General features: G+C 41.5%; 1 protein-coding gene across 3 annotated transcripts in view; it reads right to left on the bottom strand.

The window, feature by feature from the left end:
* The window catches only part of DENND2C (DENN domain containing 2C), a 388,745-nt gene that overhangs the window by 69,829 nt on the left and 293,734 nt on the right, over positions 1 to 25,182 (bottom strand). For all 3 annotated transcript variants that reach the window (XM_086923286.1, XM_086923287.1, XM_086923288.1), the window contains exons 9-10: positions 22,129 to 22,238; positions 17,120 to 17,189 (exon numbers count right to left, since the gene is read on the bottom strand). In XM_086923286.1, the coding sequence (XP_086779412.1) occupies positions 17,120 to 17,189; positions 22,129 to 22,238 (180 nt within the window). The remainder of the gene's footprint in view (positions 1 to 17,119; positions 17,190 to 22,128; positions 22,239 to 25,182) is intronic.

The following is a 25,182-nucleotide window of genomic DNA, read 5'->3' as shown; positions in this document are numbered from 1 at the left end:
ATGAAAATGGCGGCGTGACACAAAGCTGACTCAAGCGTTGCTACTGATGCTATGCAGACCAAAACTGGTTTTCAGTTTGTACATTTTTCTAGATTTTTCAATCCAAGTTTGGTTGACTTTGTAGAACGATGGCTTCAAATTTTCAACATACGGTGTGGTGGCGCTGACTGGGAGGGGGCGCTTCGCTCCTGCCCCCTCCCCAAGTAAGATTTTCATACGTGAAAGTACGTTAATGGTTTTGGTCCCTGAGATGCTTCGATGTCACTGCCATTCTCAAATAGCATAAGTTCTGGATGTTGGGTGCCATAGTTAAGAGTTCTGAGCAGTGCTTGTTATACTGTCTGAAGCTTATTTCCACCTACTGCAGCTTCACTATTCTCAAAGTAAGTGAGTGTCGTTTGTGGACCTGACTGCATTAGAAAACAATGTGATATGTTAGCTTCCTAAACAGCTTGACGGAGGCCCCTGAGGGGCGGTGTGATGGCCATGGACTCGGAGAAGACGCTTGGCTCCGACACCCTCCCCAAGTCTTATAGCACTGGTGTAGCCTGAGATCGCCCCCGACATAGGCGGCCGGCTCCCGGGGTCCGGCGGAACTTTTTGCCTTTTGATGACTCTTCAATTCTGGACCTTGTCCCACAATCCGTTTGACCTGAAGACAAGCTGTAGTGGGGCGCCCCTTTACCGTTTTAGTTGCCATTCCGCCCGCTTTTGCTACACTGTGCCTCTTCCGCCATTCAGCTGTTTACCGCCCGCTCTTGCGACTACAGCGTCTCGCTCATCATGTAGTTGAGTTGCTCCCGCTCTTGCGGTGCAGCGATAGGCGGCTGCCACAGGACTCTCAAAATGGCGGCCGGCTCTTCGGTTTTGGGCCTGGTCCACTAAAATGGCCCTGGGACACCTTGGAACTCGGACGCTTCCCTGATAGGGCTTGGGTCCCATTCTCGAAAAGCGTCCCCTCAACCGTGAAGATTCTACAAAAGTCTTGGGGGCCTCCGACTCCCGCAGGCTTCTGGTGGGGAGCGGCTGCCATGATTGCTCGTGGAATGGCCACGACGGAGCTACGAGATGGTAGTGGTCTCATGCTGACGCCAGCTTTAGTCTGAAACATCCAGAAACACTGTAGACTACCAATTCGATCAGTTCCGGTAGCGCCCCAACATGACCCGGAAGAGAAGAACTTGCCCTCCCCTCTTTGACTGATGGTTCTTGTTGCCTGTCCCCTCTGTTGTCATTTAACAGAACTTTTTGGACTGCTGAAAGGGGTTGTGTTCTGAACGCTGGTTGGTGGAGACATTTTGACTATATTCTTGACCTACGTTGTCGCGTAATGCGTTATATGACACGCCGCGTTAGCGCACCCGGAAGTGATCCGAGGCGCGGCGCGCAGCGCGTAACGTAAGCATAACAGGTCATGTGACTTGTTAATAAAACTTTTCATTGGTTCATTTTACTTTTGTTAATTTAATGATGAAAAGCTTGGTCATATGACCTAAAAATTACGCTTTTTATTGTTTTCGAACAATATTTTTTTTTCAAACATATGTTATAATATTCCAGGCTAATGTACTTTCCCGGAAAATTTACAACTGTCTTGCAAGTAAAATATATTCCTTTTTCGAGAAAAAGGGCGTTTCTTCCTTCCATGACGGAGCCGTTGAGTAAAAGAGATTCGGCCTGCTGTCTTAGTCGCCGATACGCCTGATTATCAGATTCTTATCGATCACTTTATGTTGCAGACATGAAAAACACAACTGCCCTTGACCATTTATCTTTACTGCGTTCCTACATATTATACCTTTTATCCGTCATGTAATTGGACTGCTTTATTTCACTTGCCTTTTACTGATTCGAAAACAGTGACTAAAAGTAAAAACTTTACCAATGTAAATACTACTACCGTGTTTTGTTTTAAAAACCTTTATTGTGAAAATGTCAGTATACAAATACGGGCCTATAACCACGTGGGCCGGCCACGGAGCAAACTGAAATTGTATATGATGAGGAGACATTTACACTGTAGAGGAACGTAACGAGCGGGCCATTAGGTTGCAAGTACTAAGGTGTCTAACAGTTGCGGAATCGGTGGACATACATTTTGTAATTAAAATAGGACAGGGCCACTTACAATAACATTTTCTAGATATACATTTGCGGGCAAGGAGTTACGAGTCCCATTTATACCGGCGCCATTTTGGGCGAGGCCGGGCAGGTCCAAGATATAGTCAAAATGTCTCCACCAACCATCGGCCAGACCAGAACCCCTTTCGGCCCTTTATGCTACAAGATGGTGTCTTCCATTCAGAAAATATTGTTGGCAGCATTTTGAAAGGAAACAGAAACAGCCGTTCTCCTAGTGAGTTTCACATTGTTACATTTAGGAAGAATGTTGAAGAGTAGTATGTGGAAAATCTGAAGCCATTTTTCTACAAACTCTCAATCAGACTTGGATGGAAAAAAAAAACCTGAAGAATGTACAAACTGAAAACCAATTTTTGTCTGTATAGCATCAACAGTAACGCTTGAGTCAGCTTTGTGTCAAGCCGCCATTTTCATTCACTCAATAGCGTCCCCCTACACACATTCAGGGACCTGGTCGTGTCTTCAGATGAAACGGATTGTAGGAAAAGAAGCAGAAAGGAAAAGGAAAAAAGTTCCGCTGGACACCACCTTGGGCAATAGTGAAGCTGCAAAAGGTGCAAATAAGCTTCAGACAGTCTTCAACTTACTCTGATTCTTATAATAAACTTCAGATAGTCTTACAAGCACTGCTCAGAACTCTCAACTGAGGCACTCAACATCCAGGACTTGCCATTCGGATCTTGGCGCCTTGTGCTGGTTCCGACCTATTCACACATCGGTCCACTACTGACATCACCTCATAAGCCAACGGGGCACCCCACGCCGACTTTCAGCGCAGCATTGTAGGATGGCCACACCAGTGCGGCAACTTGCTGGACACAACATCGGGGCCATCCAGATCTCGGCGCGTTCGACTCACTGTACCGCAACAGTGACCGCAACTCAGCTGGACACACCGTCTTTCGGCGCAGCATTGTAGGATGGCCACACCAGTGTGGCAATTTGCTGGACACCACCTCGGTGCCATCCGGATCTCGGCGCGTTCGAGTCACTGTACCGCAACAGTGACCGCAATTCAGCTGGACACGCCGTCTTTCGGCGCAGCATTGTAGGATGGCCACACCAGTGCGGCAATTTGCTGGAGACCACCTCGGTGCCATCCGGATCTCGGCGCGTTCGAGTCACTGTACCGCAACAGTGACCGCAACTCAGCTGGACACGCCGTCTTTCGGCGCAGCATTGTAGGATGGCCACACCAGTGCGGCAATTTGCTGGACACCACCTCGGTGCCATCCGGATCTCGGCGCGTTGTGCTGCCTTCGGCCTATTCGCACATCGGTCCGCTACTGACGCCGCCTCACGTGCCAACGGATTTTCTACGCTTTTTGTAGCCCTATGCCGCATAACAGGTCATGTGACTTGTTTATAAAACTTTTCATTGGTTCATTTTACTTTTGGTTTCCTAAAGATGGAAGGCTTGGTCATATGACCTAAAAATAACACTTTTCATTGGTTTAGAACATTTTTTTTTCCCAAACGATGAAAGCCCCACCTTGTTTCTGGATCATTCAGACTGAAGCTGGCGTCAGCATGAGAGCACCACCATCTCGTGGCTCCGTCGTGGTCATTCCGCGAGCAATCATGGCAGCCGCTCCCCACCGGAAGCCTGCGGGAGTCGGGGGCCCCCAAGACTTTTGTAGAATCTTCACGGCTGAGGGGACGCTTTTCGAGAATGGAGCCCAAGCCCTAGCAGGCAAGCGTCCGAGTTCCAAGGTGTCCCAGGGCCATTTCAGTGGACCAGGCCCAAAACCGAGGAGCCGTCCGCCATTTTAAGAGCCATGTGGCAGCCGCCTATCGCTGCACTGCAAGAGTGGAAGCAACTCAACAACATGGTGAGCGAGACGCTGTAGCCGCAAGAGCGAGCGCAACTCAGCTAGATGGCCGCCACCTGGGGAGGCCCGTTCACGCCGCCTCCCCCACCCCCGGGCCGCCGCACGCCAATTTTCGGAGCAGCATTGTAGGATACCAAAACCAGTGCGGCAGTTTACTGGACATCACCTGGGTGCCTGTCGTACATGTTGTGTCAGCCATGTGACACTGGACACAGTCCCATCAACATCTCAACGCGTTCTGCTGCCTTGGGACTATTCGCACAACAGACCGCTACTGACGAGGCCTCCCCCCGCACCACCCGGGACGCCCCACGCTGTTTTTCTGTGCTGCATTGTAGGATCCCAAAACCAGTGCGGCACCCAGGCGACATCACCTGGGTGCCGTCCAGAACTCTGCACGTTGTGCTGCCTTGGGACTATTCGCACAAAAGACAGCTTCTAACCATTGTTGCTTTTTGTGTTGAAAAATGTTTAAATGTTTTTAGTTTTTGTTCCGTTCGTTATAGTTAATAGTTAATAAAGTTTTATAATCTTACTTTGTTGGAGTGTTATCTATTTTTTTAAAAACGGGTGAATGGGGCCTTGAATCGGGTTATTGTCATGTGTGGGCTTTGGAAGTGTGCTGCTGCAGGATCCGACATTTCAAACTCAAATGCACGTTCTTTTTCTTACCTTTCCGAAGCATGGAGCGCAATAGCAGGCAGAGAAAGGGTGATGCACGTGTTGAACACTACCTGACCTGGCAAGTTGCTGGCAGTGCCCCCCCCCCCGCCCGCTCCTGAAAGAGGACACACACACACCGCCGCCCCGAGTACTTCACAAATCTTTAAAAGACCATGCGCTTGTTCATGAGGCTTAAATGGTTTATCACCTCTTCTAGAACCCCTGCATCGACCCTCTGACGTTTCCTGGAAAAATTACCATGTAACACAATACCAAGCCCTGTCAGCTGAAACCCCCAAGGAATCGTGGGGCATATTATCAAGGGGGTTTATCTCCGCTTTTTTGGCTTTAAAAGCCAAGAAAGCGGAGATAAAAATATCTCCCTATTACCAAGCTGTCGCTAACACCAGTTAGTGACAGCTAAAAGGAGATAGCGACCATCTTGGGCCCCGCTTTGCATGTCAGTGATACTTATCACTAATGACATGCAAAGTGGCGTGCCAAGATGTTAGCGACTGGAAACAGTCCCTAACATCGCTATCTTCTATTACCAACTTTTGGAGATATTCGCGCTAAGCGCGAATATCTCCAAAATCTAACACCTGCCCTGAGCAGTTCTTAGCCATGTTATCCAATGGGAGGTGGATAACATGGCTAAGAGCATTTGCTCGATAATACATGAATATCGCTGACTTTTCTGCGATAATAGCAAGGTTTATCTGCGATAAAAATCGCCGATGTGCGGCGATAATTTTTGTCTCTAAACAAGTTAGAGACAAAAATTATCGCTAGTTGTTCGTAATATGCCCCCGGGTTTTTGCTTGCAGAAATCGGGAGGCGGGAGACTAGCACTGAAATCAGTAGTCACACGCCTGAATCAGGAGGGTTGGCATGTCTGAATTCTCTACAGCTGGGGCCATAAACTACATCCGCAGGGGTAGGTGATAGCCTAGGTCCGGCCTGGACAATCGGACACAGAGGAAGAGGAGTGTCAGAGGGTGCGGTAGTGAATAGGGTGAAAGAGAGGTGTCGGGCGGGCACAGGGTGTGATTCTCAGAGAAGAGCAGCGCAGATGGGGGAAGTATATGGCCCATGCATGAGAGAGAGAGCGGGGATGACCAGTGCGTGGGGGAGATGCTTGCGAGGGTGGGGAGCCATGCTGAGGATCGGCGGCGTGCAGAGAGTGGGCCTGGTCAAGGCATCTAAAATGGCTGCCGTGCACGACAAAATTGTGGCATTGGACAAAAAGGCAAGATGGCGCAGACAATGTTTTTCAATAAGGATTCATTTATAACAAAATATTTACTCGCAGTGACAAAATGGTGGTCAACACTTCCTGATTTCCATCGAATCGAACGTTAACAAACGTCACGCAGCAAAAAAAAAAAAAAAAAAAAAAAAAAAGCTCACGCACAGAGCAGTTTTTAACCATGTTATCCAATGGAAGGTGGATAACACGGCTAAGAGCATTTGCTGGATAATGCATGAATATCGCTGACTTTTCAACGATATTCATGCATTGTGGCCGATGTGCGGCGATAATTTTTGTCTCTAAACAATTAAAACGAAGCACAAAATGGCGAATTCCCGTTTCGCTACCAGTTTGCGGCCCAGTTCGCGGCCCGTGAAGCGCTTCTACCGTGAAAAATCATTTTTTTTTTCTTTTCCCCACGGGACCCTTTAATAACCCCAACAACATTCCTAGGGGGTCAAGAGGGGGATACCTTGCCCCCTTTCATTAAATTCCCCTTTCGTTTTTCACCTCTTCTTCTCTCTCGTTCCTACCGAGAGACAAGATGGCGGCCGCTCCGGACTGTCACGCAGCAAAAAAAAAAAAAGCTCACGCACAGCCGCTGGAAGAGATGTATCAACATATATCAGCCTCCTCAGCCACCCTCAGGAAACATAGGGGATTAGGATACGTCTCCCGCACCCCCTTATACCTAATAATTTAATTAACGAAGCACAAAATGGCGAATTCCCGTTTCGCTACCAGTTTGCGGCCCAGTTCGCGGCCCGTGAAGCGCTTCTACCGTGAAAAATCATTTTTTTTTTCTTTTCCCCACGGGACCCTTTAATAACCCCAACAACATTCCTAGGGGGTCAAGAGGGGGATACCTTGCCCCCTTTCATTAAATTCCCCTTTCGTTTTTCACCTCTTCTTCTCTCTCGATCCTACCGAGAGACAAGATGGCGGCCGCTCCGGACTGTTTAGAATGTTGACAGACACCGGAGAGCCAATCAGCTTTCTGCGCGCAAAGTTCCGAAACGCGAAAAGTAAGCGGACCGGATCGCTGCCCGGAGCGCTGTTACAGATATATATCTTGATTTAAACGTTAATTTCTCAAAATCCACTGAAGCACATATATTGAGACCTAGCAAAGGCACATCGGGCTAACAGTCCCTACAATTTTGCCAAGTTTCGTGCAAATCCATTCAGCCGTTCGAGCTAAAAGTGAGTCCAACCGCCCTATGGAAAAATGAATGGGAAAAACGCGTTTTGGGACCCCCCTTTTTTCTCGGCCCCCCCTTGACCAAACCCCACCAAATTTTCAGGGGCTGCTCAGAAACAAAATGTGCCATTTTCCTGAAAATTTCAGCCGATTCCGTCCACAAACGCCAAAGTTATTAGACATAGAATTTTCAGAAATGCCATAGGGAATTAATCCTAACTATATATACCTACTGGCGATAGCCAGTAGGTAATATATATATATATATATATATGAACAAGACGCCATTCCTTTCCACAGTCGAATGGAATAACGAGAGTGAGCCCAGATTAGGTGCTAATATTTTCGGTGATTTATTCAACAATTCCACCAGCCATCCGCCATAACGCGTTTCACCTCAAACGAGGCTTGATCACATGACGTGGATTGAAATAAACAAGGGTCTTAAATACATCAATACATGGGAGCGGCTTCGCGCTTAAAGTGGTAGGTGCATAATAAACTTTCATAGTTACATTTTTACAAAATTGAGGGCAAATGCCCAACATTATCATAATTCAGTCATTTCTCTGTAACGGCATAACATATGTATTGGTATTGAATTCATACATAAAGAAAGGCATTTCATCTCCAAACACAATTCGTTACGAAAGTAAAAGTAATGGGTTGTCCCCTCTTATCAAAAATATCACTATGTACAAGCGACTATTTTACACTAATTATATACAATCTATCTATATAATAATGCTCCTTAGAGAGAAATATCACAAAGTATATATATTACTGTATTCTGTAATTCATATATCTACATTAGTTCAGTATTTACAAATTTACACATTGGACAGATTTCCCATTACGTATAGGATCTAAAAATGCCTGTGCATTCATGTGTTATTAATTAACGTGTAATTTCATTGCAGTTGGTGCTAGATAGAAATTGCTAATTTTCATCAAAAAACATATGCCGTTACAACTGAACAAAACCCAATCAAAACTTTTCAAAGCACCTTCCTTCTAAGTGCTGTGTACGACCCTTGCGTGCAGCTGTGAACTCCAAAAGTATACTAAAGAACATAAATAAGGTGCTCGTGTTTGCATAAACAATAAAGATACAAATAAAAAACTAATAGGAAAAGGTATTTCACAGAAAAGAAAGGGGAGATTTGCAGGGTACCCGGAGGGAAAATTCACATGAATGTGTAAATTAATCATGTGTACTCCAGTACCAATGTATGCAGTAATATCTACTTAGTGTAAGAAAGCCTACTACAACTAGGGATGGTCATGGGGGCCACCGTCAATTATAAGGAATGTAATCAGGTCAGGAGAGTATAGGAATTAATAATTCGCACAGACATGGGGATTGTTAGAAATGTTTGAAAGGCATTTACGTATCCCTGAGACAGGTGTAAAGATCTTCACGATCATTTAATCCATTCGGGCTCTTTGTATTCATTTCGAGAATATATCTCGTCTCAAGTATGCGCAATCTGCCTTCTCTGTCACCCCCCCGTTTAAGCGGCATCACTGTGTCTACCAGATAATATTGTAGATCCCTAGGGTCACTGTTGTGCACAGCCTCAAAGTGGCGTGCCACCGGGTATGCCTGATCCTTGCTCCCTATGGCCCTGATGTGTTGGAGAATCTGCTTATGTGCTGCTGGGCGAGTGCTGCCCACATAACTCAAGCCGCATGGGCATTGTAGCACATAGACGACAAACTCCATCTTACATGTGAGTATTTTCGTGATGGGAATTGGATTGTCCCTGAAAGGGCTGGTGTAATGGGTTTTATTTATTCCGATTTTGCAGGCTTTACAAAAGGCACATTTCTTGAAGCCCGTGCTTAAAGCTTCCCATGTGCCTGAAATAACGGGCTCCAGAAGGCTACTAGTGAGAGCATTCGCCATTGAGGGGGATTTACGGAAGGTGATCTCCGGTCTGGGCGAAACATCACCTCCAATTACAGGGTCCCCCCTTATCAAGTTCCAATTTTTTTTAAAGATCTTTTTAATAGCAGCATGCTGTTGGCAGTAAGGAACTATGACCCTAGAATTTACGTGGGTGTCGGCTAAATTTACAATAGGGTCTTTGCTCCTAGATGTTAGTGCTTTCTCTCTAGTGACGGAGTTGGTTTTTCTTATGGCCGTATCGAGAATCCTATCGCTGTAGCCCCTCTCAAGAAAACGTTTCCTGCACTCCTGTTGTGCTACTTGAAAGTCAGATTCCGTACTGCAAATTCTTTTCATTCTTAGCATCTCCCCATAGGGGATGCTATTGATTAGGTGACGGGGATGCTGACTAGTGGCGTGGAGCACTGTATTGCCGGCTGTGTCCTTCCTATGTAACCTGGTTTGTATTTTGTGATTTTCAACATATATCTGGACATCAAGAAAATTCACAGTTATTTCATCAGCATGATAAGTGAAATGCAAGTTGTATGAGTTAACATTTAGTTGTTTCACAAATCGCTCAGCATCTGATTTATCGCCCTTCCAAACCACAAAGAGGTCGTCAATGTAACGGAGATACAATGGTACATGTGATGTCATAATGTTACCAAAAGTGCCCATCAGTACCCGCTACTCCCAAAGCCCCATATGGAGGCATGCAAAACTCGGGGAGAAACAGGCCCCCATTGCGACCCCTCTCATCTGCTGGTATGCCTGCCCATTGAAAAGAAAAAAGTTCTGTTCTAAGCAGAGTTTCAGCATGTCCAAAAGCATGCGGTTGTGGTTGGAGCAATTCTCTGATCGTTTAGACAAGTAATACTCAGCTGCCTTAATTCCATCCCGATGTCTAATGGAAGTGTATAGGGCAGTGACATCCAGAGTCATTAGAATGTAGTCATCTTCCCAAATCAGGTTGTTTAGCTTGCAAATAAAATCGGTAGTGTCTTTGACATACGATGGTAGTGTTAAGACCCATTCCTTTAAGAAGAAATCTATATATTTGGAAATGTTCTCAGTTGCGCTGTTAATTGCCGAAAGTATGGGTCTACCTGGTGGTGCACAGGGGTTCTTATGTACTTTCGGCAACAAATATAGGGTAGGTATAACTGGACAGTCTTTTTTGAGGAATTTAAATTCATCATTAGAAATTAATCCTGCACTTTTCCAGGCTACAAGTTTGGCATTCAAGTCGGACCAAGCAGCTTTAATGACAATGAGGTTACTTTTTCTGTAACAGTCCAGATCATTTAGCTGTAATTCTGCTTCTTTGATATAATCATCCCGATGCCACAAGACGATATTACCCCCTTTGTCCGCCTGTTTTACAATAATGTTTTTATCCGCCCTCAATTTTCTTACCAGGCTGTTGTAACGTTGGTTCTGTCGACTGAGAATGACATGTTTTTTGTTTGTAGCCGTGTATAATTGTTTCAAGTCTCTGATGATAAGGTCTTGGTAGAGGTCAATATTATCATGGGTCATGATGGGAAAGAAAGTTGATTTTCTTCTGAAAGGTGTGGATGTTTGAATTTCAATGTCTTCCCTTCCAGTTTGTTGGAACTGTGTGTTCGATAGCCCCTCTTGCTGCAAATTCCATATCTCGTTGAAGGTTGTGTCCGCTTCCATTGAGAGGAGTGTGGGGCTGGCTGCCACAGAGATGTTGCGTTGTTTGTACGGGTGTGTATGATGGTATTTGCTCAGTTTGAGCTTTCTAATGAAGCGGTAGGTGTCCATTCTGGTATTTGCGTAGTTCATATTGCTAGGGGGGCAATAGGACAAGCCTAAGCATAAAATGTGTTTTTCTTTATCGCTTAGGGTAATGTCTGTCAGGTTTATGATTGTGGTGCCGATGTTGAGGGTTGATTTTGAAACCTGTTCCAGCTCCCTCCTTTCCCGCGATTTCCCCTCTTTCCCCTCTTTTCCTCCCGCCGAATTTCCTCTCGTTGCATTTCCGGCGTTGGGAGCGTTTGAAGTTTGCCCTCTGGCGTTTTGTTGGGGGTTTACTTTCGATTTTGACCTGAGAGTATCTCGACGGCTCTCGCAGAGGCAATTTACCTCTTGTGCCGGAGATAATTTTGTAAACCCCTCCTGCAAGTTTTTTCTTCTCCTTTGCTCGTTGTCAGAATCGCTCTCCGCCGCTGAGCTCAGGTCTGTAGATGAGGCTGATGCTATTGCCTCTTGTCTTGCCTTAGGGTTGTTTTTGCCCACTTATATATATAAAATCAACAAAGAGAAACCAGAAACAAAGTTTCCATGAGCCCACTGATTGGTATGCAGAGATGTTTATTTGCACGGTATACACACACACACACACACATTTAGGTATGTACATGGTACATAAGGAGTGACTGTGTAATATGGTCCTACATTGCCATCAAAGGGGTCTCATGCCATAACCCCGAGATCACAATATAGGACCATATTACATATTACCTGTGATAAAGTTTTTATATTATAGGTTATTTTGCAGTACTTATCTTGAAAAAGTTTTTTTTTAAGTTAACAATGTGCTAACACTGGAATTAGAATGTTTTGGATTACTTGGAGTGCAAAAAAACGATGGGTTTAGGCCCAGATCTCTGTACTGGGGTGAATGTATGACATTGTTCTGCATTCTGTCCATCAACTGTGATTTTTGCATTTGTCACCCCGAGTGGGATGGGTATGCTCAGACGTGAGTCCCATGCTCTCCACACCACTGGATTCAAGCAAGCCGGGCTGAAGACGGCTGGAATGCCAGAAACCGGTCCTCGGAAGCTTGTTTCCGGTTCAGGGAAGGCATGGCTTGGCAGTTCGGGCTGGGCTGTTCCCATGAGGCACAGGGTCAGACTCATTTGCATATGACCATGTCTGAACTGGGGTGGTGTGGAGTGCAAAAAAACGATGGATTTAGGCCCAGATCTCTGTACTGGGGTGAATGTATGACATTGTTCTGCATTCTGTCCATCAACTGTGGTTTTTGCATTGGATTACTTTTCATGAATAAATAGCAGACAAAACGGTGGGCAATAGATATTACTTGAGGATTTATGCAATTTTGTGGCTGAAATGTTTACCACATCATTATGGAACAAGGGCATTTGCCACTTAATTTGCAAAAACAGATGTAAATAATACATTATAAAAATGCCACGAGGAACTTCCAAGGCAAGTTTGGAGTTTCATATATATATACCCATTGGCGTGTAGCGGATGTTTAAAAGCCAATTGCGCTTGTCTATTAGAAGATAAAAACGTTATTTCTATGCCACAAAACTCACTTAATCGTGCTCGCAACTGGTATCCTACTTCCTGAAAACAATCCAGAAGTCACATGAGACCTCCCCGCCTACCACGCGGATTAGTAGTCAAAGGCTGTCAACATCAAAGACGACCTCAGTCCTAAACTTTAGCCTGCTTATAAGTGGTTATGCAGTGCTCTGAATTTGAACATCTTGTGATAGTGCTATCCTCTGATTACAGGTGATGCCTTACAAAGGGAGTCTAAGGTTATAGGAGATGCCTTACGAAGGGAGACTCAGGCACATTCAGGTATATTGTTGGATAAATAGTACGGTACCGGTATTTCTGGTGGCATTTCACATGTCAGATATAGGATTTCAAACACGGACATCATGGAGTAAATTTGGTAACTCACCCCTCTCTCACTATATTATCTTTTTCATTATTTTTCTTTCCTTTTGCACCATGGCACCATGGCTTATTGCATGAGACTTTTAGGCTATAGTTCTCTCACTTTAGATTCATCTTTCTTATTTTCAGATTTAACTCTTACCTTTGATTCTTTTTCATCTAAACACTTAACTATAAGATATGCAAGTCTTGTGGGGAACAGTCGCTATCATGGATGTAAATATAATAATTGAATTTACTGTGTTTTGTTGTAGACACGGATGCAGAACCATTCAGAAGATTTTGAACATAGAAATTGTTCTATCCAACCTGAATGAACCCGAAATGCATTAGGTTTTCAGATTATTTTCGAATGTGTATATTTGCTGTATATGTGATATATTTTGTTGAGCGTTTTGCGTTATTCACCATAAGAATATAAAAAGTATGATATACTTCAGCTCTGGCTGCCTATATTTTGTTATGATGTTAAATTAACACGATCTCGATTCTGTTTAATTTATTGTTGTGGTTTAAATGAAATAGGATGATAAATATTTGAAAATTTTTGGTTTAAAGAAATAGGCATGAGTTGCCATTAGCTGTGCGTCACATAAGTCTAATATATCAACAACTATGCTGTAAACGCTGCAGCCATGGAATTGCATAAATCCACTGGCCTTCACCACTGTCTATTGATGAGAAGGAGAACTCACTGGGCGAATTCTGGCTGTTTCAGGCAAATGTGGTTTCACTTATGACTATGTTGGACAGTTTTCGTTATGGATGTCCTTTTATTATGGCAAGCTAAAAAACGATACTGCTCTGCTAGTACAAATTATAACCCCAATGATTTAGAACCGTTTGCTCGAGCATTTACATCCCATTTATGTGATACCAGACAAGAGCCAGTAAATGGGGAGTGGAAGCTTATGGATCTACATTTGTTACACATATCGGAAGACAATGGCAATCTAACCTGCTAACAGAATATATTTGATGTCGCAGTACATGGAAACGATTGTTTCATTCTGCATCTAATGGAAGAATGACAAGACTTTACCGGGACCAGAGACTGTTTTCCATGGAGTTAAAGAAGGCACATAGTCCAAACATTTCTCAAAACCCAAGAATCATGCAAGAGAGGTAGAATGTGGCATTTTGGGTATTCACAAATTATGCAGTAGAAAGCATATTAACAGTCTGTAACATTCAAACCTTACCCCAAGGAGACCCTGAAATAAGTGGAGGTTTAAAATGCGTTGACATTAATGGAGAGACTGCACAAATTAGAGAGTCAGGTAGATAGAGACCATTTGGACCAGCAAAATCTCCCCTTTCTGTGGAAACGTTTTTGTTCATGATGAATGGACAGGGCTTTCAAATAAGTTTTTTGTTTTTTGCCATAAAAAATTATTAGGACTAGTGTTGGTCTTGTAATGTAGAACTTTTCCGGAAAAGTTGTGTCATATTTCATGCATCATCCGTTTCCTGCACATTTACTCATGCTAATTGTCAATAAGAACAAATTAGCAAATGATTACAATGACGTCAATGCGCAGCTATATTAAGCACCTCTCTGCATAAAAATGTTGACAACTCTAGAACTGTACAATTTAGTGCAGGTCCAACTCCCTATGCGTATGCAAGCCAACCCTCCATCAGATATTCATTTGGTTCAATGTTTGAGTCGTGATTAGTTTAACCATGCAGTCATATGTCCTGTGAAGGAACCCTTCATACTTTTGTTATCAGTTCCGGTGCTTAATTTGTAAAATATGAAGTGCAGGTGCTCAAATTAAGGAGGCCACACCCACACACCCCTGGCTTCACCCACTCACTCCACTGACTCCACCCACTTCCTCTATTGGCTCCACCCACCCACACGCAGAACTAGTATTGCTGACATAAACATAGATAACCTGCAGGAACTTCTGTCCATGCGTGTGTCACTGAGTTCTGCCTAAAACTTGTACTGCAGCTGCAGACAAGTGCTGTAACCTGCCCTTTTTCATTTGCAGATTCTGCAAAAAGAAGAACATGCCGGTTTACATATGCGGAAATGCATTGGCACTGGCAATTTACTCTGGTTACCCATAAATTGGGAGGTCAGGAGTGGCAGAGGAAAGGGTCCATTGAGTCAAGAGGTGCTGAGCTTGAAAAAGCAGAGTTGATAGTTAACTTATACATGTATTTGCTGCAAAGAAATTGTTGAAGAGGACATATAATAGTAAATCTGTTCCAGATTAATTTATAGCGACTTGTAGTACTATCTACTACTCTCTTACCTGTGACCTGCAGTCTCCTTGGCACTGGCTCCATTAGAACGCTGGCAAATAATAAGTTTTGGTGGGCCCCCAGGCCAAGAGCATCAGCATGCAATGCAAATGACAAGTCAAAAGAAATAATTTATGGCCTGCTTCTGTTGGGTTTTCATTTCAGTGCATGCTAGTAGCTGACAGAAAGCAGCTTTTTTATTACTTCAACGATGTCGTATTAAGGTTATTGCCAAGACCTGAACTTTCCAGGAACCAGTCTGCTTTGCCCGCAGCTCACCCCATCTGCCAGCCATCAACTGTAATAATTAACCAATGCAAAAGAAAATGCTCCCTGAAAGGCAAGCTTGCACTACAAGCTTGCACTACTGACATCACTAACGTGATGCAATCATCATGCCTGGACCTTCAGGAAGGAGGACGACACAGGACAGGTAGGTACATTTCTTTTTAATACATATTAGGCTCATCTCACTGGGGAGAAAAATTCAATAGCCCCAGCCCTGTTAAAAAAGTGCTGGTGCTTAGTACATGAAAGCTCCTGCACAAATTAAGCACTGATCAGTTCTTCTTAAAAGCGCCCATTTTCTAAAACGTGGCCTCATGCTTTGCTGCAAGAACCTGGCACACAGGTTCTTTTCATGAGGGACCATGGGTTAACTTGCAGTGCATATACATATTTTGGTGGTGTATATGTCATTTGCTGTGAGGTGTATGGTGTTAAGTGCCACGTATGTATGTTTTCTTTTATTTTGTGAAGTTTTCTTTTATTTATTTAGGTTTTTAACTTAAATTCCATTTTATTTTTAGAAACAAAGACAACCAGAGGCTTACTATGGGTACTTTCCTGCAACAGCAATTGGATGTTGTGGGTCTTATTGGCACGTAGTTTATTTTCTACACATAATAAGATTTAAGTGATTAAAATTTACATCTTTTTGTCAGATGTCTTGTCTGATGATTGAATCACAAGGGTCAATATTTCATTTCTGAGGTACAGAGTACAGCAATAGAGTACAACACTGCTTCAACTCCTCGGGAATGAGCAATAAATATGCACAAGGGCTCTAACAACTAAACAACATCCTCCAGGTTTACAACGTTATGCAATGTAATGTAATATACAAGGACAGGCATCTTATAGAAGCCTGTTAAAATACTGTGGAAATAAATATAGTAACTCTGATTGTGAAGATACTCAGACTGTTCGCTAAAGTAGTAAGAGAACTGCAGCAGATAGTTTTACACAAGGATGCAAATCGCTGCCATAAAGCTTAACTAAAGTATATTGAATGAATAAGCTTAATAATTATAGAGAAACTGCAATATATTTTCAGTAATCGGTACCAAACTCTTCCAAATAATGATTGCTTCTTAGGAAGTTGTTAGAAGTAATAACTTTGGCAACATAACATGGAGGTAGGTCTTTGGTAGAAAGACATTGCGTATTTGTTATTTACCCATTTTGCATTAAATGATTAAGTGTCCACACATAGGCAAAACACATTTTTTGTGTCAAAACAAGCAGTGCAAAATCTTTTTTTGGTGTACAGAGAGGACAACAGAGTTAGTAACTACGAGGACAACAAAATAAATATGTTGTCCATCTGGTTAGCTGGAAAACATCGATGGAAAAGAGTAAATCTTTGCATGGAGAACAAAACCACTATAGAAATCACTATGAATAAAGATTTATACACTACCGTCTCAAGCCACTGAACCTAGAGCAGATGTTTTCAGATGGAGACATCTGCCATATAGAAAACAGATGTTTAAGTAACATTTTAAAAACATCTGATTTCAGATTGGAATAATTAAACATCCATTAGGCAGTCAGTAATTCTTTATTCGGTCAATATAGACCCTAAAAGCATAACTACCTTTAACCTCTACTTGGCTTCTTTTGAGGCATAATTGGAGTGGCCTGTAATCTGACTCTACATTGAGGCCTCAGTGGCAATTGAAAAATGTGGGATTGTCGATATTGATACATCACACCATTCCTATAATTTAATTAAGGGGAAGCACTGCTCACCCTATAATAATTCAGACCTACCCATGACACCAAGTACATCACACCATCATGAGAATTGAGACATTCCTGGACTTTCATCAAGATATTTAATGCGCCTCAGTTTCAACTGAATAGCGTCCCACTGTAAACAATTAGGCAATAAGTAATTCACTTACCAAAAGTTTTTTGCAGTATCCAAACCATCTGCTTCCATCTTCACCAGTCAGAACAAAAGAAAATGTTTCACTGCAAAATAATCAAATTTGTTTAAACAATGTAAAAAAATAATATAATGCTTCAGATTTTACTTTTACATTATTATATTTTTGAAAAACAAGTTATTGATAAAAGTTTTTTTTCCATAAGTTCAATAATTCTGCAGAGAATGGTTCCTAATCTTTCATTTCTGCTACTGATATGAGGAAAGTGCCATTGCAAAATGGTGGCAACTCTGTACAGTGCACACATGATGCCCATCACCATATTCAAGAGGATGTAAGGGCCAGTTCAGAAGAATGGGTATGCATTTTCCTGCCTGATTCTCCCAAATACCTAAAATCTATATCACTTGATTTCCATACACTCATTAGATCAGAAGTAATGTCATTTATTGGCTGTCTACCTATACGTTTTCAAGTTCTTACGTTGTCACAAGTTGTAAAATTGTCCATGGCTCTCAATTGATGGAGCAAGGTGGCAAAAACAAACTTTTGTGTACCCCTTGTAAAATCAATGTTCCATAAAGTTAACATTTACTAATGGTGTGTTGTAGTGAAATAATCAACAATTGTATAAAACGCACACGAATGTACACGTGGGAAAACTAATTGTGCTTGCATGAAGCAATACAATTAACTAATTTGTATTGTTATTGTGATGTGAACTAATGCACAGCTTAAATATAAATAAATGCAGCATGAATAGGCTTATTGTACACGTTGTTGTGCCAGAAAGTCGTCGGATATGTAAGTATGAAACGCATTTATGTGGCTTACTTGCTAGGTAATAACTAATGGGGAAACATTAGTACAGTGGGAGGTAAACAGAAGGGCTTTAGTTCCATATTTAACATGAATTTGTGTTTGTTTCTATGATAGTTCCAAAAGTGGCCTCTGAGGCCTAGTGAAAACATGGCTGCTCTGGTAAACCGCGAGCAAATTGTGGATTGCGCATGCGCGCCCAAAGCCTGTAAGTGAGATTGAACTGCCTGTGCTAGGACAGGAAGTTCAATGCTACTGGGCCCTGGCAGTCAGGATGATTGCCAAAACATGGACATTCGAGTGTTCTGAACGTGAGAAAGAGAAGTGAAGTTGCCAGTCAAGGATGTGACTAGGCCAGAGACTGTTTAAAACAATGTTTCTTTATTAATTTGCTGATTCACCATGAACATGATGCTGTAATGATGAGGAAATTCTCATCTACCGGTACCCAAAATTTGTCCAATCAGAACCCAAGTTGGCGAAGTTAGATACTTTAGTTAGGAAATGAGTGTGTAAAAAACCCTGATTTTGCTTAGAGGTAGTCGCTCCTTTCGATTTCATCTCGAAGTGCTGTCAGGTTGCAGATCGATTCCTGGATGTAAGATTCTTTGACTTATTTCTTGTTTTCTTTGCAGGACTGAAGGATAAGATGTGGGAGTTAGTTAGGAATCTTAGGAGAGAATGAATTTGGAACTATCTGTTCTTTGCTAAACTGTTTACTTAAATCTGAAATAAATGTCTATTTTACGAGCTCTAAAATAAAATGGTCATTCTGAAATAAAGTTTAAGATTTTTACTGAATAAAGAATTAATTAATTCCTAAATGTCAGACACACTAAAAGTTTACTTTTAATAAAAATTAGGAAATTGGAAAATTAAAAGCTGATCTTGTCATTTTTCCTACGCCTCTTTTTCTTTCTAGCAGATCCATTGCCACTATGGTGGTGTGTCTGAATAGAATTCATGTTTGTTAAAACCATGGTAAATTGTTTAAAACTATAAGGTGTAAATAATAACTAGTTAAATAGGTTTAGACACTCCGCCAATGTTACAGCATTACTCCTTTATGTTTCACCAAACCCTGAAGTTGAATTGAATGAACAGAAAAAGTGTGCAGTGTTATGGACCCCACTGGTGAATAAATATGAGTTTGGATATTTCAGGGCAGTGGTGATGCTGACTTAGAAATTGTTTTTGGAGTTCCGTTACAGCACTATCCCTTCAATTTTTTCTGATTTGATGTACCTGACCTACAGACACCTTTTCTCAATTAGGTGCAGTGAGTACCTCCTGTAGTTATTTGTAAATGTGTCTTTAAATTGTTGGTGCTTATGAAGCTGGATGAATTTATAGAATTATAGCAGTGACTTTACATAATAGTTAGATATATGACCTTTGCACTTTTAAGCCTAGTACTAACACACTCTCAGTAAAGATCTTCCAATACGAGGGGATAAATATTTTTAAGTAGGCATATACTACTATAGCCTCAAAACCTGCCGTAGGGACTATATCGGACATTAAAGGCCTGCTCCAGTGTTAAAGGCTTGTCCATTAACAAGGGAGCGAGCCTTTAATGCTGGTATAGGGTATAGCCCAGCTACGGAGGGCTATAAGGCTATTAGAACATTCCGCCACTAGAGAGCAGAATGTTCTAACAAATAAAATAAAGGCCTCACGGAGCCTGAAGGGACCGAAATCCACTTGTGCTCCTTGAGACCTTTGTTCACAGCAACAGCTTCGGCTTCTACCAGCCATTAGAAGCCGGGGGAAACTCTATTGTTTTCAATGGAGCTTCCAACATTCCAAACTTCTAATTCTGGTTCTCAGACACTTTTGCTGGTCCCCCTTACATTTCATTAAGACTATAAATTAAGGCAGTGCACCACTGTCGTTTCCAGAGCTCATTAAAAGTGGTACCACAGGTGAGACCTTTTCCCCTCTTCCTCTCCTTTGAGGCTGGTATTTTTCTGCTTCTAAGAAACACCAGTGATGAGAAGACTCGGAGGCATCTGAGAACCTTTTCTTTTAGTGTTCCAATGAGGTGTTTCCCTAATTCTTTCACTCCATAACTGAGCGGTTTTCTTGGTCTCTTACCTCCTGTGTAGTGTAACAGATATAAATAAATATGTTTTTAGTTCCACATAGAAGATAGTAATGCAAATATCAATCAACAAATGGGTGGGTATCATCCTTGGGCCCGTTTTTTTGTATACTTGATTTAGCTAGGATGTCCCTGAGATCAGTTTTTCAATTCTCTGTCTATTGTTTTTTTTTTAGATCATTGAACGTGGACTGGTTGCTAACAAAAGTAGCAGGTAGATGTTCAATTAATGCTGTAATATGTTAAGCTGCAGAAGAGAGGCCAAGCACTCAAGCATTGATTTAGGCCTACGTGTGTACTTTTTTGGAACTTCTTTACCCTGTTTTTGTTGACAGTTCACATACAATCCCTAAGGTGTGTTTCTCTACAAATGCCTGAACTTTTTTTCTCCATATGTGCTCCACTGATATCGATACCAAAAACAACCACCAACATGTAATTTCATAAAGTGCCCTTCATATGCTGAGTGCTCAACCACTCATGGAGTGTTAAGATACTACCTTTTTGCACGTGGTATCCATATATGTTCTTTCTGACTTTTTACAAAATGATATTTCACATTGTTGTCTTGCAAAATTCTCACAAATTGCTAAACCTATGCTAAATAATCTCTGTATAGCCATTGGGTAAGAAGGTATGTCATTTATTGCTTGTCTAACAGCACTTTGAAGTTCTTTCCTCCTAACATGTTTTGAAGCTGTCCAAAGGTCCAATGGTCATTATTATGTTCATGTTTCTTTTCAGATTACAGATTTGATTTATGTGACCTAGAGAATCCAACTCTCACAAACGTAAATATATTTTCAATTTGTTTTTGGCTCCACATGTTATACAGGACCCTTTCTGACTATGTAAACAATTGGGTTTGCTGTCATGTTGTCATTAAAGGAAGCCTATGAAATCAGTTTTACCCTTCTCTCTTTATCGATTGTGAAGATCTTTGACCAAGGCTTAGTTGCCAACCATATTAGCAGGTAGACCATCAATAAACACTGTAAAATGGAATATCCTGGTAAGTTATTAAGTTGCAGAAGAAAGAGCAAATACTCAGGATTCTTGGATGCATTGAGACCAGATTTTAATTCTCCTCTGCCACCACACAACCTTGACAGATCATTCCTCCATGATCTTTATAATGCAACAATTATTTCACATGCTACCTTTGCTTAATGTTCTCTGTTCTCGCATCATGTGGTTTTGTATGTGGTTTTGGTTCTTTGTATGTCAACATTTTGGTGACTGCTGATTATTAGTTTTGACCCGGAAACTCAGTTATTGGCTAAATTTCTATTTCACAATTTTTCTAGTCTCAAACTACATAATTACTAATTCTACTTTAGCTACTTTAGTTAGGTGTTGAACTCAGGTAAAACATGTATCTTCAGATTTATCAATATTGATGAAACAGAATAAAAGACACGGGGGAGAGAAATGCGATATGCATCTAATTGGAGTGAAATAAATGTTTAACTAGCTTACAGTTGAAACAATAGGTTAAAAAGAAAGAAACGATAGAGCAGATACATTTTAAAACACTGGAATGTGTCATACATAAAATATTGACATCATAAAAATGTAATTACTTCTGAAACTTCAGGAATTCCTCAAACATTTACTTTCACACTAAATACCTTATCCTACCAATACTAAATGGAAGACACTGGCAGTCCAAAAGTAATCATGGTGCAACTTCATAAACGTTTTGAATTCTTGTTGGTAAGTAAACACACACATAAGGACATCACACAACACCTCCTGTGCATTATCAATTAAAGGGTACAAGAAAGCTGTTAAATGTTTAAACATGGTAATATATTAAAAATCAATGTATTGTACAAAAAAAACAAAGGCATTCCAGCAAATCACCCAATGTTGAATAATGAGCCTTAATGAGCAATGGTTTGCTTATTGAGAATGCCGGAGTGTCATCACATTTTACTTACATTCATTAAAGATTGTCTGTTTTGTATGTGATTTGAGAATGCTTCATTATCTTAAGTGCATTTCTATGTGATTGCAAAGGTTCCTATTTCGAATGTTTTTATTTGATATTTCATCATGCTGATAGGCTCTGTGCAATTTGCAGGAAACACATACCTACCTTTTAAGTTCAGAGGTTGGCACCCAGTCATTTGAATCAGGAAAGCAGAATCTGGGAATAACTTTCAGCCGTTCCTCTGTGTCCCTCGACTGTCTCAAAGGTTGTTCAGACTGTAAAAATCAAAATACACAATAAACATAGGACTTACCAATGGCAAAGATACTGTCCCAACTTAATGCACCACACATCTGCAAAAGTGACCAAGTTAACATCTATACTTGCAATACAATTTAAATATTTGATTCACTATCAATATGGACTAGCAGATGTCTCTCTCGTTTTACGTTTGTATGTATTGCTCATCAGATTTGTAAGGTTACGTTTACTTCCTCAATAGTATTACTGAGCAGCATCAGATGATGTCCGGTGAACAAACCCATTTTTCTATGTTGCCTCTTCCTCAGAAGAAAACGTAAGGATCCTGCTTAGGGGGCTATTCCAAGTTGGGAGACATCATTCTTGGGGGGAAGGAGGGCGGGGGGAGGGGGGTAGGAAAAAATTGTGCAGAATATAACTGTAATTCTGGGTCTAGCATGTTGTGCTCAGTTCTGGGGCGGAAACCTTGTGATGCCCAGTAACTGGGGTGAAATACCACACAAAAGTGTTTCCTCTCTGATGAAGGCACTTGGCATTAGCGATTAATACCTGAATAATCCAATACCAGGGATCTATTTCAGAGATTAAGTCTGAAAGTAAAAAAATTTACCAGGACGACCTACTTGGTGTATCGGACCACACCTTCAGACTTAAAATACGCCTGGTTTCTAGTCAACCTTAAACTGTACTCTGCGCTTTTTGACTTAAAAATCTAACATTTTCTATCTCCAGTTCTAATGATTTTGGTGTTTTGTTGCTCATTAATTTGTTTGCTGTTTTTCTAAATTGGTTTGGGAATTGTATTGTATTATGTTCTTTACTTTAAAATTGGTGGTATTGTATGAACGTAACACACTTTCTGGGGATTACTTACTGGCCGTGCAATTGTTACGAGTAGAGCTTATCTAAGAACTGTGTTGACTTGACCTGGTTTTGTTAATAAATTAATAATCACATTTCTGAAAATTATTATTTAGTACAGCACATAGTATGAAAACAGCATTTGACTTAGTATGTTATCTGTTTTTCTATATGTAATACTGGTAAGAATATTACAACAGTGTAAAAGAAGGCAGTATCTTTTGACCCTTAACTAGCGCATTTATTTACTATTGATGTTGTGATATTGTGTGGAAGAAACACCCTACAGCCAATTGTTTACTTAATCAGGACTTCCATATATAGGGCTGGCATTATGATGTATTTCCTCAGGGAGGAAAATAGTAGAGTTTCTCCCACGTGGTAAACATTGAGCACCATTAGTTGTAAGTAGAGGCCGAAAACTGCAAAATACCCTCACAAATGTGTCCTAGTTATGTCTAGGGTTGTCACTTGGATGTTTTCTACCGTCACCACTGATGTTCTAATGTCCCTGCTGGTACAAAAACAAGCAACATCCCCATAAGCCGATATTTGTAACCCTATTTTGCACATATTTCAAATGGCAACTATAAACATAAAGCACTTTTAAATGTGTTTTAGAGCTGTGTTAATGACCCCTGACTAATAAATGAAGTAAACAAAGGCAATACATACGATTTTGTTTAAAGTCCTATCTGGTATCAAGTTCGGGCCTTTGTGTCCTTATTATCCAATAATATAGGTGCCAAAGTGCATCAATGCTCAATACATACAGTTGCAACTTTAATGACTTTGTATTCAGTTGTGCTGGCTGTATAAACGTACTGGACCACACAAAGTCCTAACTAGACTAGTGATGTACAATAGCAGTGTCATACAACACGGTACAAAAATGTCACAAAAATATGCAGAGATGCATAATAAAGCACGTGACTTAGTACTAAAGTAGTTACAACTTGTGAGACCTTGTATCAGCAGTCACAAGTACTTGGTAGCAACTCAATAAAACATTTGCACAGAATAAACATAGATGCAAAAAGTGCTTTTTAGATGAGTGTCTGTCAGTTAGCCTATAATTAATTCAATTTTGAGGCAATGTTAAAACTTTGTGGATAATGGGGTCAGTCAGTGAATGGAGGATGGGAGACATCCACCAAAAAGCAGCAAATGCCTTACCTACATACTTAGTGCTTCCCCCACCCTACTTAGAGTTGTAGAATCACTGGAGTGCCAACAGTGGAGTCTCAGCCGGCTATGGTGGTGAAAACCCTTGACGCAGCAGTCCGTTTGCCAATGGACTGCTGGGTCACACTAATGTTCACCCCGTTCTAACTAGCTCTATGTCAATCACAATTAATCGTAAGGATCTTAAAAGATGATTCTCTCCAGAACATCATTTTTCATGAAAATACACGCATTATATTGGAATATGCATTTTATCAGCACAAAAGCTGCTTTTGAGCTCTTGAAATGTAACTTTATGCTCAAAAGGTTTGTAGACCAACAATCATGTAGTCTTAAGCCTTGATACAGTGTATGCCAAACCCATTTCTGTAGTAGGTATTCCCCAACCAACTAAATTCTGAACCTGACGAATTTTACCCTGAATTTTACCCTGACTTTCTGCACATAGCTTAGGAATGTTATGATAGATCGCATTAAACAGCAGAAGCGACTACAGTGATGAAATCGAGTGGTCTTTCGTCCTTTTCTTACAGAGACATCTGAGCACGTGAGCTGCTGCTATTGCTCTCGCCTCGCAACTCGGGAGTGTGGATGAGTTATTCCTATTCTACCTGTTTGGACCTGCCTGGTGGCTGAAGAGATCCCTGGATTTTCTCACACACTTCTTTGACATACCAGGTGTGTACACACCTTGAAGGTGGATCCAGGCATTAGATTTGTTTTCTAATCCTTGGCATTCACTGTGTTGCATGGACTGTCTAGCCTGAACTGGTTTTACATCTACACAAGCGTTATGCAAATCAGTGTGGATATAAAGTGGCACAGAGCAGCTCTGTCCATAATGAGGTAGCCTCCAATGTCATCCCTGCAGGAAATGATAAAGCCTTTTTCTGTGAATTGGGAGGAAATAGT

Source organism: Lissotriton vulgaris, chromosome 5, assembly GCF_964263255.1.
Source record: "Lissotriton vulgaris chromosome 5, aLisVul1.2, whole genome shotgun sequence".
Lineage (NCBI taxonomy): Eukaryota > Metazoa > Chordata > Amphibia > Caudata > Salamandridae > Lissotriton > Lissotriton vulgaris.
The sequence above is the reverse complement of the archived record's forward strand: the minus strand, read 5'-3'. Positions and strand labels throughout refer to the sequence as shown.